Raw genomic sequence first — 14610 nt, 5'->3', positions numbered from 1 at the left:
AAATGTAAGTCAGTTTAAATGAATGTCTTAAAGTAACTAAGAGTCATGTCTTAATTTAATATGCAGTATCTGCTTAGTCACTTTTAGAAGCATGCTACAGGACTAGGTGACCATTGGTCTGATCCAGTGCAGTTGCTCTTGTCATCTTAATTGGAAAATGTGTCTTTTTCTTCTTACTGACAAAGTTCCAGTATCTTTGGAAGGAGTTTCTTGTGTGTGGTGTCTGCTTTGCTTTGGTTTCTAATACAGTTTTTCTCTCCTTTAGACAGAGGGAAAGGGCGTCAGAGACAAGCAATTTTAGGAGAACACCCATCATCATTTAGGCATGATGGCTATGGTAAGTTCTGTGGTTTCTAGTCGTTTCATTGATTAATATAACCTGTTCCTTTTTGCAATTGATGCTTGTAGGAAGATTCATGCTAGATCATACCAAAGACCTATTTAGTCTAGCCTTCTGGTCAACCACATTTTTATTTTATTTATTTAACTTATATGCCGCCCACTCTACCCAAAGGTCTCTGGGCGGCTTACAACAATTAAAATACAATAAAAAAGATAAAACAATTAAAATATATACTCTAAAAATTGCCATCAGGACCTACGGTTGATATTATTTCAATTAAAGGCCTTCTGAAACAGGAAGGTTTTGACCTGGCGCCGAAATGTCATCAGTGTCTGTGCCAGATGAATCTCAATTGGAATGGTGTTCCATAGTCTAAGGGCAGCTGCCGAAAAGACCCTTTGTCTACAAGTCATCCCTCTTACCTCCTTGAGGAACGGCTCTTTCAAAAGGGCCCCCTGGCTAGATCTTAACTGCCAGGTAGGTTCTAGGAATCCCATATGCAAGACATGAGCAGACTCCTGTTCATTTGTACCCAGTTCTATTTCACTGGTGCCTCGCATAACGAGCGCCCTGTTTAACGATGAATCTGCATAGTGATTTGTTTTTTGCGATCGCATTGCGATGTTTCCCCATAGGCCCCTGGCGGGCGCTCCACCACTCAGAAGCGCTAGTCGGCATTTTCACGGCCAGCACTTCGAAGCAGCCTTGGGGGAGGGCTCCGCTGCTGCTGCTCGGAAGCGCTGGCCGGGCGCGGGGCAGCTCCAAGTGGCGGCGGCCGGGTGGCTTCCAGTGCTTGTGAGCCTATCCCAGCCAATCCGAGCATGGCTGGGACAGGCAGGTGCGGCGTGGCTCCAAGGAGGAAGGCCAGATCGGCTCCTGCCTTCCTTCCCCACCGGGCACCTCCTCCGCTGCTGCAAGCACAATCAGGGCAGCCCTTTGGGAGGAGCCGGGTTGCGGGCAAGAAAGGCAGAAGCCGATCCGATCTTCCCCCCCCCCACCATCGGGCGCAGCGCTTTTGGAGAAGCCTCCCGGTGGGGGGAAAAGACTGGATCGGCTCCTGCCTTTCTGCCCTGCCTCCCGGCTGCTCCCAAAGGGCTGCCCCGATGGTGCTTGCAGCAGCGGAGGAGGTGCCCGGTGGGGAAATAAGGCAGGAACCGATCTGGCCTTCCTTCTTGGAGCCGCGCCACGTCCACCTATCCCAGCCATGCTCGGACTCCCGGGAGTCTGAGCATGGCTGGGATAAGCGGGTGCGGCGCAGCTCCCGGTGGCAGGGGCAGGGTAGGGGGGTCCGGATGGCTTCCAGGCAAAGCACTGGAAGCCATCCGGACCCCCCCACCCTGCCGCCGCTTGGAGCCGCCCCGCATCCGGTTTCTCAGCCATGCTCGGACTCCCGGGAGTCCGAGCATGGCTGGGATAGGTGGCGCAGCGCGGCTCCAAGCGGCAGCAGCGGCAGGGTAGGGGGGTCGGATGGCTTCCAGTGCTTCTCCTGGAAGCCATCCGGACCCCCCTACCCTGCCACCACTGATGAGAGCCTTCCGAGCTCTCAAAGGGCTTTCTCCAGTGTCGGGGGGGGGAAGTCCTTTGAGAGCTCAGAAGGCAAATGTCGGCGGTGGCTTCAGGGTCCTTCCAAAGCCACTGCTGACCGACCACCGACATTTTCCCCCAGCTGAGCCGCGGGGCTTCGAAGCTCCCGCCGCTCAGCTGGGGGAAAATGCCAAAGGCCCCATTTTCAGCCAGCTGATCGGCGGTTCCAAAAGGGCCGCTCGCTGTGTTGCCTCGCTTTAGAGGCACCGAAAATGGCTGCCCCTATGGAGGATCTTCGCTCAACGGTGAGTTTTAAGCCCATAGGAACGCATTAATCGTGTTTTAATGTGTTTCTATGGGCTTTTTTGTTCCGTTTAGCGATGTTTCCGGATAGCGACGATTAATCCGGAACGGATTAACGTCGCTATGCGGGGCACCACTGTACTCAGATGCATACCTGCTTCTGATAGTAGAAGTACAATAGAATCATTATCATTAGTAGCCATTGATGGCTTTATCATCTATGAATGTGCACAATCCCCTTTTAAATGTCTAAGTTTCCTTTCAGTTGTACTTTCTGTGTCAGCCCAAAACATTTTGCTGTCTGAAGAGGACCTCAGTTTTTCTCCATACCCAGGGTTGACAATTTTAAAAGTCTTGCTGTACTATTCACACAGACATTCATGGCCTTCTGGGGGCTTTAATCAAAAAAATCTAAGTCCAGACAGATATTTTCAAGTTTTACAGGTGTTGAATTATTCAGGCTCCTACAGTCATAGTCATCCTGTGAGAAGTCCGAAAAAAATTGGTGGGTGGGGCTCAGCTCTACCATGAAAGCTGCAAAGAATTAGGAGTCTGCTAGTTTTTTTAAGGGACACTCTTCCCCTAATTCCTTGCAGATTCTTAATGAATTCTGGTCCTAATGAATTCTGGGGGCTGAAGTTCAAGAAGTACGAAAGTCCTACGGCTGGGAAGCATTTCCATATGTCAAAATATTAAAAGTTACATATTGTGATGTTGTTTTTGTCACATTTTTACTCATTGAAATTTTATTTTAATTTCTTCAAAAGTATGTCATTTAATAAGATTTTTTGGTCTGGCTGTGAAGTGCAGAGTGGCAGCTTTTTAAAACTTGGTTTGATGAATATGCACATTGGATCAATTCAATTGTTCCAACAAAATTAACAGAAAAATACTTTGTCTTCAGGATCGCATGGCCCTCTGTTACCATTACCAAGCCGATACCGAATGGCATCGCGTGATACTCCAGAACTTGTTGCTTACCCACTTCCTCAGGCCTCCTCCTCTTACATGCATGGAGGGAACCCCTCAGGTTCTGTTGTCATGGTTAGTGGATTACATCAGCAAAAGATGAACTGCTCAAGAGTCTTCAACTTGTTCTGTTTGTATGGAAATATTGAAAAGGTAAGTTAATAAATAGAAACAATCCAGTGTCAGTTGTTTCTGACCAAATCTTCAAAAATGTCCTGTCACTCTATGAATTCTTGTCTCCTTTTTTATTTCCCACCCCATCCCAAAATACTGCAGGTGAAGTTCATGAAGACTATTCCAGGCACAGCACTAGTAGAAATGGGTGATGAATATGCTGTTGAAAGGGCAGTCACACACCTTAATAATGTCAAATTATTTGGGAAAAGGCTTAATGTTTGGTATGTATAATCTTCATTTTAATGCTAATGCTTTAACACACAATGTGAAAATGGTTTAGCATTTGAATAAATTGTCATGGGAAGAATACTATCTATATTCAAAGAGTGTGAAAAATGAACATTTTACTTCTCTGTATATAAACACTTGTATATTTCATTGACTTGCTTAACTAATTAGACAAATTAGTTAACATCTATTCAGTGAACCGAAAGATCTGTTAATGACAGGACCTTTTGCAGATCTCTAATTTATAGGGTCACCATAAGTCAGAAGGGAGCTTGATGGTACATCATAGCATTGCAAATTGGCAGGTCAAATGTTGACTTTGGGTTTAACTTTTATTTCTCTGTTCCTCTGAGAATAGCATAAAAATATTCTAAATTCCCTGAACTGCAGAATGGTTTTTCAATATGTGTTCCTTAATTGTAGTGTGTCCAAACAGCATTCAGTTGTTCCTAGTCAGATATTTGAGCTGGAAGATGGGACAAGTAGCTATAAAGATTTTGCAATGAGCAAGAACAATCGCTTCACCAGTGCTGGGCAAGCATCCAAGAATATCATCCAGCCACCATCTTGTGTGTTGCATTATTATAATGTTCCTTTGTGTGTGACTGAAGAGACCTTCGTAAAGGTAGGAGTAGAAATAGATGTTATTTTATTGTTGCTTCTGAAGTACAATCTAGGTGTCAAATGTCAGTGTATATTAATATTCTTAAAATGTCAAAAGTGGAAAATAGTTTTTTAAAAGTTTTATAAAGTCATTACAATTTAATTGTTAGCAGATTTATTCTGAAGTAAATCCCACTGATATCAAGTGTTTTTTCACTAGTTAACTATGTTAAGCATTGTAGGGTTGGATGCTATGCCTTTACAAGCCAGCTAGTCTAATAATTTTCCTATTACTCTAAAACAGTGGTCCCCAATCTTTTTAGCCCCGCAGACCAGCTGAGGAAGGCATGGCACCCCCTGTGCGCGCACAGGCATGAAGGAGCGCTCGTGCACATGCGCAATGGAGTGGGGGTGCTTGTACGGGCATGGTCACGCACATGTGCAAAAGGCAAGGAAGCACTTGTGCGAGCACGCTCATGCACAGGCGCAAACAGGCTGTGTGTGGGGGGGTCTGTCTCCACGGCCTGGTCTGCCTCAGTTGGGGATTGGGGACTTCTGCTCTGAAACATTTCATTGTGTTGTGCAGAATGTCTAGTAGTTTTTATAATTAATTTAAATTAACAGTAAGTAAGAGTCTTATGTCTAATCCAGAGAGTAAGATGTCTGGATTAATGTTTTTAAATTATTTGCCTATGTGTTTTAAAGCAATGTTTTAGTACAGCAAAAATGAAGACAAATCTGTTGCCTTGCTTACTTGCAGTGAAGAGTCAATTTCCTTTATCTTGCTTCATTGTGAATCAAACATTTAAATACCCAAGCAGGGTCTGCTTTAATCAGGAATCAGTTCAGCACTTACTGATTTATTTCATGAAGACTGATAATACTGTGAAATCCTCAAGGATTGGATCTTGGTTAGTTAACAGCGATTTTCCAATTTTTTACTATTCCAGCTATGTGATGATCATGAAGTCCAGCCTTTTATCAAATACAAAGTATTTGATCCAAAACGTAAGTAAATGTTTTTTCTTAAAAATTCTCAAGACCAAACAACCCAACCTGCTGATTTTGGAGAGAAGAAAACATTTAACTCTTGTTCTAATAGCTTCAGCCAAAACACTTTCCGGTCTGTTGGAGTGGCAGTGTAAGACAGATGCAGTGGAAGCTCTCACAGTACTTAATCACTACCAGATAAGAGTCCCAAGTAAGTCATCATATTGAACTTCTCTTACTCTTTATGTTTTGTCTCTGTCTTTTCTTACCAATTGAATAAAACATCTGGGCAATCTAAACTTAATGCCAAACTTCGCATTTTGTCTTTTAACACACAGCTTTCTCTTTTGTGTACCATCTTGTTAAAAGTGATTCTGTGAAGCATACTGTTGAAAAAAAAATTATGGTTTCAGTAACATTTCTGACTGCATAATGTTCCTACAATAATTCATGTTTAAAAGTTATTTCTTAGAACAATAAATAATATATGTAAAATAATTATTTTAGTAATGGTAGGATAAGAAGGTAAGGTAGTGGTAAAGGTTAGTTTAAAAGTTTAGTATTCAAATGTATATTCAAACATTATATTCAAGTTTTTGTCACTTGTACTGGACCAAAGCACATTAAAATTAGATGAACAGAAGCAAAACACAACAGCTGGAATTACTGTAAGGTGCAAAAACAACTAAAGGATTTGCTTAGCGGAGAAGACAGTTTCCTGTCTGTGTGGCATGGTGTTTTTGGAATTAGTGCTTTTATTTTAGAGTAAGAATGACTTACTATTAAATACTAAGAATGACTTAATATTTATCAATACATTGTATGTATATCCTGCCTTTGTCCAGTGAGGTCAGGTGGCTAACATGGTTCTATTTTTCAAACAATTTTGTCTTTGAAACAACTATGTGAAATAGGTTAGGTTAAGAGAAAATGGCAGGATTGTCCAGTCAGTTTCATGTCTCTGCAGAAACCAGATCTTAGACCATTGAAGTCTCTGTACATCCTTCTAGTTATGCTGTGTCAAACTGATTCTCATTTAAAAGTAATTGTGCAGACTGGTTCTCAGATGACGGAGAGATTCTGAGTAACTCAGAAGTGGTTCCCCCCCGCCCAATGTAGGAGCAGGCAATTTTATTTTATTTCAGAGTGGGCACTGTGAAGCAGAATGGAATACCCATAGCTTATGTTGTTAGTTGGCAGAGTTTTGATGGTGTTTAAACACAATGAAATTTTCATCATAAAAATGTCTTGATTATAGGCAGATATGAGTAGACGTAAGACATTGACTTGTTTTTGCTATTGTTAGCATATCCCTACCTTTTGTAATGTACAAACATTACTTTGCTCCAGCAAATAGTAGTGGTTTTTGTCCATTCCTGTTTGCTGTTTAAAAGCATGAGAGATGACCAATACAGAAAAGCATATATAGTTTTACAGATTCTCAAGCACAGTGGTTCCTGTAATGGTTTGTGATGAGAGATTAAGTTGTAAATTTAGCTAGTGGCTTGTCCGTTTCACTGTTGCTACTGCAACTTAAACAGAGGTTCTGGTGGTACATTTGCAAAAAAACAAAGGGGGGGATTGCCTTTATCCTGTGCCTGCTATCTTTTGAAAAACAACCAGGTGGTATACAAATATGGATATGGATCTTTCTAATTCATCAGTAAAGCAAAAATATCTAATACAGACAAAGATCATTTGGTAATCATGAGATTTTACACAGTTGTCACAATAGCAGTGAATTCACCATATCTAGAGAGAAAAGATAGTTTATTCCAGGCAAGGAAGTAAATTAGAGTATTGTGCTATCTCTGAGGTTCAGCTCTGAGGAAATGCATGAAATCATGCTCTGAAATAGAAAAAAAAGGAAACTGCCATGTTTTCATAGAACAGTTTCTTCTTCGTGGTCTCTGTGAATGCACAGTAATGGGTTTAATCTATGCATGCACAGAGGTCTCCGGAATATTCTAGAGCTTTATGCTGTGTTTGTCAAGGACCGCCCCCCTAGCTCATGAGGTCTGCCTGCCCTTTCAATCACCTCAGCTCCTTTTTGCCGCCGCTGAGGTCTCTCCTCTGTTGAGCTGCTGTGTTCATCCGTTCTGTTTCTAAAAGGAATAAGGAATTGTTTCAGTCTCTTAAATATCTTCAAATCAGCCTCTTAGTCAAGAAATCGTGAGAGACTCTTGATTATTTGGGCCGTTTCCCCCTTTCCCCCCCCCCACTATTTATGGCACCCCTTCCCCCCTTCAAAAAGTGTATGTTGTGCTCAAATAAAATTCCCTTCACAGATGGCCATAACATCTGCCTATTCTGTTTGGGAGAATCCCACCAAACCTCATCTTTTCAGCTCTGTAAAAAATTTACAAAGCAAGCTCTTAAGTTGCGACAACGATTCAGGTCTTTTCTCTGGAAAAATCACTTCAACCCGCCCAGACCATGGAGTCATCTCACAACTCGCAACCTCTGAGACAATCTCCCGTCCCATCTACTGTTTCCCCATCTGCAAGATCAAGTTCTAAAAACTTTCAGAAATCAAAATTAAAACCACCAAATTCAATCAAATTGATTCTGATACTGAAGGCTCCTTAGATATCAGATCAATCCAAGTCCAAAAAGTGCAAGATATCTTCTACTGATGTCCATCCACGTAGACCGGTATCACAACAACCTCCGATTCAGGATCAACCCACCATAAGGACAGATTCTCCAGATGACGCTTTGTCGCCTCCATCCAGACAACCCAAGTCTCCTATTCTGGCTCAGTCTCCGCTTTCTCCAATCAATACTGCAAAGGTCACAGTTATTCCAACCTCACTGCACTCTAGTCCTTTATTGACAGTGTCACGTTCCCGGGGGTTACAACAGCCGAAGTCCGATAAGCCAGTCCAAAGTCAGGAATACTAAGACTGCAAAGCCGATATCCAATTACCAAACAAACTCACAGAACGTAGTCCATGGTCAGAGTCCAGAGTCAAACACACAACATAGTCCAAGGTCAGAGTCCAAGGTCAAACACACAACGTAGTCCAAAGTCCGAGTCCAGAGTCAGGAGTTCAGGAAAACATGGTTCAAGGTTGTAGGAGCATGGATGCAAGCCAGAGGTTTTGACTTGTTGCTTCCACAAAATTCTAGCTGACTAGGAGCTGTTTTTATAGTAAAACAGCCCCTTGAGCTGCTGGAAACCTTTCCATCCTGTCAGTACTCAGGGCTAGTTGAACAGATGTTTCTGTGGACAGCCTTCGAGCGATCCTCTGACCTTTTTGCCATAAGTCTTCCCCGAAGCCTGGCCCGAAGCTTGTCTGCTGGAGAAGGAAAATATGGAGGCGATTCAGGTGTTTCTGATTGCTCAGCATTCTCCTCAGCCTCAGTTAACCCTTCTGGTTCCAGGTCTTCAGCTGCACTCATGACACACAGTGGGCTCCATCTCAATTGTTGAATCCGACTATCAATACCAGGCACTCAATGTTTCTCCTCCCCGTAAGAAGTCGAGGAAAGAACATCATGCGCCGCAATTACACCATCCCGGTGCTGATACCGTGAGACCTGCCACTCCAACCGGGTCCTTCATGGCTCGAGAGCAATTCAGAGGACACAGACAATCTAAATGGGTCAGGCTCTATGAGCCACTGAAGTACTATGACCCTGCCTATAAAAGCTCTCGATATTGAGCAGATCAGTACTATCCGAGCTCGATTTCTATTCCGACCGTTGACACCGACACCAATACTACTATGATTCGGACTATTCCAACTCATCTCCATGACTGAGGTACCAATCCCAGTAGTAGGAAACTTACCGGTCTTAATCATCCGACGACGATTCCGTACCATCCATTCTGTTACCGAAGCGTAAATCAAAGAGATAGCACCCTGATATACAGCATATTCAATCTACGGTACCGAAGCGAGTTCGCACACATACATATCTCAGCAACCTTCAGTGCAAGCAACCATGACCTACACAGGTCCTCCACCTCCACCTTCTGGTACCAAACACACTCAGAAGAAAACTTCCAAATCACAAACTACCCCGGTACCAAATCAACACTCTTCTCGATCTCACAGCCATCTTCCGGAACCAACCTCTGCTGCCCCTCCTCTCCAACGATTTCCTCTTATTCATTTTCTTCAGATTCTTCCCACTCCATACTGGACCAGGAATCTCCACCTAACCTACCAACCCGATTCTGACATCAACACCAATAATCCTCCTTCTCCATCAGACGACTCTGCCTCATATCCACAGTTAGTTTTACGAATCGCCAAGGCAATGGAACTTAAATCTATGACAACCATAGAACCATCTCAAGTTCTATCAGACAAAGTTTTTGAGGATATCAGTGAACAACAGACTCTGCCTTTAAGCATGAGTTTTATTCCTTCGCTACTAAAACTTACCAAACAAATGTGGTCTAAACCTTCCTCCATACCGCAGATTTCTCGTAAGGTCGAGAACCTTTATAAGATACACAGAGACAATGTGGCTTTTCTATTTAAGCATCCACCTCCAAATTCAGTTATTGTAGATGCAACTCAAAACAGAGCACGCAACTGCTCTAGTACAACTCCAAATAATAAGGAAGGTAGAAAACTGGACATTGTGGGACGTCGTATCTACTCCCTTGCCTCATTCACTCTGCGTGCTGCCAATTACATCGCAGCAATGGGAGCCTACCACCGTTGTTTGTGGAACAAGGCCCTCCCATCACTCCAATCTGCTGCAGGTGAATATAAAGCCCATGGCCTTGCTTTCCATCAAGAGGCCATGGCTCTGGCACGTCAAGAAAGAATTAGAGCTAGGTACATTATTGATGCCTCCTCACGACACATGGCAACAGCAGTAGCCCTCCGTAGATATGCATGGCTGCAATCTGCTCATATCTCTGATGATGTCAGAATGAGGATAGAGGACTTACTCTTTGATGGTTTCAGGCTCTTTGACCAAAACACAGACGAGATTTGGGAGAACCGGCAAAAATTTAAAAAGACAGCTCGATCTTACAATACTCAACCATATTATAGACCGCAACCCCCCATGGCGTCGCCCTTACCAATATGAACAACTCATATTTTATTTTGACAGAAACAAATATGCAACACAATCAACTTCAACATTTCAACCTAGACACACAGTCCAGCGCCAAAGTTCAAAGCAATCCTCAAAGGGCCTTTGACTTCTTTGTCCCCCAGATCTGCAGCACTCACCTTTTCACATCAGCCACTCATCTAACAGCTCATCTTCCAGTCTGGTCTTCTATTACAACCAATTCTTGGGTACTCACCATTATCGCTACAGGTTAGAGTTCGCTTACCTACCTCCATCAAGGATCGTTCTAATGCCACCATCCGTTGTCCTCAAACAAGAAATCCAATCTCTCTGCCATATCACCAATTATTACCACAGAACACCATCCAGGCTTCTTCTTCCGATACTTCACAGTCCCAAAACGAGATGGCGGACTAAGACCTACTCTTGGCCTTTGAGAACTGAATTAATACATCATTCAAAGACTATTCCATATGGTCACACTAGAATGAATTGTACCCATCCTCCAACAAGGAGATTGGTTTGCTGTCATAGATTTAAACAGTGCATATTTCCACATCACTGTTCGACAAGACCACTGCAAATTCCTCAGGTTCGCAGTAGGAGATAATGCCTATGAATTCAAAGCCCTTCCCTTCAGTCTTTCTGCAGCACCAAGGGTATTTAACAAAATGCATGGCACCTGTAGCAGCTCATCTGCGTACCCTGGGGATCTTGCTGTTTCCGTACATAGACAACTGACTCGTAGTCTCTCACTCTCGCGCACAAGCGACAATGGATATCCAGACAGTTCTTTTTCTTCTCGGGGATCTGGGTCTGAAAGTCAACATGGAAAAGCCGATTCTTACTCCGACCCAACGCATCACTTACATAGACGCTCTCCTAGATTCTACACAAACAAGGGTGTTTCTCCCTCAAGAGAAGGCTGTGAAACTTCACTCCTTCATCACTCTTTCGTCCTCACTCCCGCGTCACTGCGCATTCCGCTCAATGACTTCTGGGCCTCATGGCCTCCACAATCTCAACCATTGCTCATGCCAGACTAAAAATGTGTTCACTCCAATCCTGTTATCTTACTGTCTTCGACCCAATGACAGAGTCACTGTTAAAGCTTATAAGAGTCACCCCCAAGCTCTCCGCTCAACTCCGGTGGTGGGACAGTCCATCCAACCTATTCATGGGAAGCCCTTTTATTCCGCTTCAACTGTCACTAGAAATTACCACAGATCCAAGCATTATCAGATGGAGCACACATTGCAATAATCTGCATGTGCACGCTACCTGTTCTCACAGAGAACACACCCTTCACATAAACAACCTCAAACTTCTCGGCATTTTCAAGGCATTCAGAGCTTTCAAACCAATCATCATAGGCAACATCGTGCAAGTAATAACGGACAACACCACCACATTATTCTATATCAACAAGCAAGGAGGCACACACTCCCTCCCGCTTCTATTTCTCGGGGTGGAAATCTAGGAATGATGTCTCGAATACCATATCTTTCCTGTGGCAGTGCACATCACCACACAAGACAACAGGGTAGCAGACAAACTCAGTCAATTGCATACCCAGATGCACAAGTGGTCTCTGGACCAATCAGTATTTCTTCAATTATGCAGCATCTGGGGCCAACCACAAGTCTATGCCTTTGCTACACCTCAAAACGCCAAATGCAACCTATTCTTCTCAAGAGCAGGCATGGACACATATCAATGGGAGATGCATTCATGGTGAACTGGACTACGCATCTCATGTACTTATTCCTTCCCATTCCTCTACTTCTAAGGACAATAGTCAAAATCAGAAACGATCACTCAAATGCAATCTTGATCGCTCCATGGTGGCCACAACAACCGTGGTTCACCATGCTACGCTCCATCACCAGCGACTACATTTGCCTACCCCTACTCCCACATCTCCTCACACAACACCAAGACAGGACCCACCACCCAGATCTCCACACCCTCCATCTCACAGCATGGAGAATCCTTCCTCAGTAGAGACTATCCTCTCTCATGCCTGGAAACCTTCTACAATCAAACTCTATTCTTACAAATGGTCGGCCTTCGTTAAATTTGCTTCTCATAATCTTCCCACTAATCCTACGAATTTACAAACTGTCCTGCAGTTTCTCTCCTACCTGTTTCACAATCACCTGTCTCTTTCGACCCTCAAGGGTTGAGAGTTGATCCTCCATTTCTCCAATTTCATCCTGACAAGGTCACTCTGTTTCCAGATATCTCCTTCTTACCAAAGGTTGTGCCCCATTTCCATCTCTCCCAACCAATAATTCTACCTACCTTTTTTCCATCATCTACGTTTGGAGAAATCTTTACATACACTGGACACCAGGAGGGCTCTTGCCTTTTATACCTCAAGGACCTCTCCTTTTTGAAAATCAAAAAGACTATTCATATCACGGCATCCCTCTCACAGGGGTTCTCATGTCTCCTCCCAAACGATCTCCTGCTGGATCGTCTCTACCATAAAATTGGCGTATTAGTTCACCAAGCAGCATTTACCTGAAGGTATTAAGGCTCATTCGGCTAAAGCAACGGCTTCTTAGGCAGCATTCCTTTGTGGAGTCCCACTCCCAGACATTTGCAAAGCTGTCACATGGGCAACACCTTCCACGTTTGCCTCCCACTACAGGCTGGACTTAAGAGCCAAGAAGGATGCTTCATTCGGGAGAGCTGTACTTTCTTCAATCCTTCCGTGACGTCCCTCCACCTATAAGCTTGTTAGTCACCTATTAGTGTGCATTCACAGAAACCATGAAGAAGAGAGGTTACTTACCTGTAACTCTGGTTCTTTGAGTGGTCATCTGTGAATTCACACTTCCTGCCCATCCTCCCCTCTGTCCGTCACTCCTGTATCTTTTGATGCAGCGGTGGGCTGTTCTTAGGAACTGAGATGATTGCGAGGGCGGGCGGGCTAGGAGACGGTCCTTGACAAACATAGCATAAAACTCTAGAATATTCCGGACACCTCTGTGCACGCGCAGATTAAACCCATTAGTGTGAATTCACAGATGACTACTCGAAGAACCAGAGTTACAGGTAAGTAACCTCTTTTTCTAGACATGAAGTTCTTACTTTTAAAAGAGTTGGTCTGGGTTTTGACGCCAGAAGTAGATTTTATAGTAGCTTTTATGAAGATGTCAGTTTTCATCTGTTCAGTTTACTTTAAAGTAGTCTTATTTTTCAAACTTGTGGGCTAGTACGAGAAAAATTATCCAAAGTTAAATTCATTCTCACTGTTAAGTTTGTTTGTTTCTTACAGATGGCTCTAATCCATATACCTTGAAGCTTTGTTTCTCTACTTCCTCCCATTTGTAGAGCAGAGGAACAGCATGTTAGGAGTTCCTTCCACCTTTACTTATGAAAGTTGGCATGATCACAGGAACTAAACTTCTTGCTCAATTTCCCTGTCTAACTTAAGTTCATTTGTTTTATAATAAATGAATGTGATAAAAAAGTCAGTTTTTTCCTTTGCCTCTAAGAAGTAGGTGTCTTAGTACTTTACGTAGAACATATTAACCTGTGTAACTGTTATCTGCAGGTGGTTAAACTACCTTCTGGGTAGCATGTGCAAATAAATTGTATACAGTTCCAGACCTTAAATCAGTTTCCATTCAACATTTTCATTTACAATGCGTATTTTTCACCTAGTCTTTAATGACAAATAAAATATGCTAGAATGTTAGCTGGAAAAAAACTAGTTACTACTATTCACTAAATTGTTATATGTTGTCACAGTTCACGAGTTGCATTTCTAAAACCTTGTCAAATCATATGGCTTGGTTTAAGCTATGCCATGGTGTATGAGTTTTGTACAGAAAGGAGAAAAATTAATACAATTTTTCCCCAGAATAGATTTAAATATATTCTAAACAGTATCTTTTCAGACTAATTTTGACTCACATTAACATGATGTCCTTGTTGCTTACCCTACCCTAGAAATATTTGCAAAAATAAACTCTTCAAACTGTGTTAATAAATTCTGATTTACCTCATGTTAACAATTGCTGATAAAATAAATGAAACTGATTCCTGAAAAAAGTGATTTAAAGTCTTGTCATATGTTGTTTCCCACTTCTGGGACCCTGGAAGACGCTGACAGCTGGGCAGAATTACAATCCAGTGGTGCCCCGCATAGCGACGATAATCCGTTCAGGATAAATTGTCGCTATCCAGAAACGTTGCTATACGGGGCAAAAAAACCCCATACGAACGGGGACGAAACTCACCGCTAAGCGGAAATCCTCAATCCGGCCGCCATTTTCGCCGCCTCGGTAAGCGAGGAATCGGTGCGAAAACGCTGCAGGCGGCCATTTTCTTGACGCGGCGGCACCACTGTACTGTAATTGTAATTACCGGACCTGATGGGTGGGCAGAAGCTACAATAGAGCTTCCTCAAGACA

At 43.1% G+C, this 14610-nt stretch overlaps 1 protein-coding gene across 1 annotated transcript in view; it reads left to right on the top strand.

Annotated features, from left to right (window-relative positions):
* The window catches only part of HNRNPLL (heterogeneous nuclear ribonucleoprotein L like), a 28432-nt gene extending 14184 nt beyond the window's left edge, over positions 1 to 14248 (top strand). Inside the window, exons 7-13 of the mRNA XM_072988305.2 lie at positions 266 to 337; positions 3075 to 3292; positions 3416 to 3537; positions 3968 to 4169; positions 5098 to 5155; positions 5250 to 5348; positions 13470 to 14248. Of these exons, the coding sequence (XP_072844406.2) occupies positions 266 to 337; positions 3075 to 3292; positions 3416 to 3537; positions 3968 to 4169; positions 5098 to 5155; positions 5250 to 5348; positions 13470 to 13525 (827 nt within the window). The 3' untranslated portion in view covers positions 13526 to 14248. The remainder of the gene's footprint in view (positions 1 to 265; positions 338 to 3074; positions 3293 to 3415; positions 3538 to 3967; positions 4170 to 5097; positions 5156 to 5249; positions 5349 to 13469) is intronic.
* Positions 14249 to 14610: the final 362 nt, after the last annotated feature.

This window comes from Pogona vitticeps, chromosome 1 (assembly GCF_051106095.1).
Source record: "Pogona vitticeps strain Pit_001003342236 chromosome 1, PviZW2.1, whole genome shotgun sequence".
NCBI lineage: Eukaryota > Metazoa > Chordata > Lepidosauria > Squamata > Agamidae > Pogona > Pogona vitticeps.
This window is presented reverse-complemented; position numbering and strand designations above follow the sequence as displayed.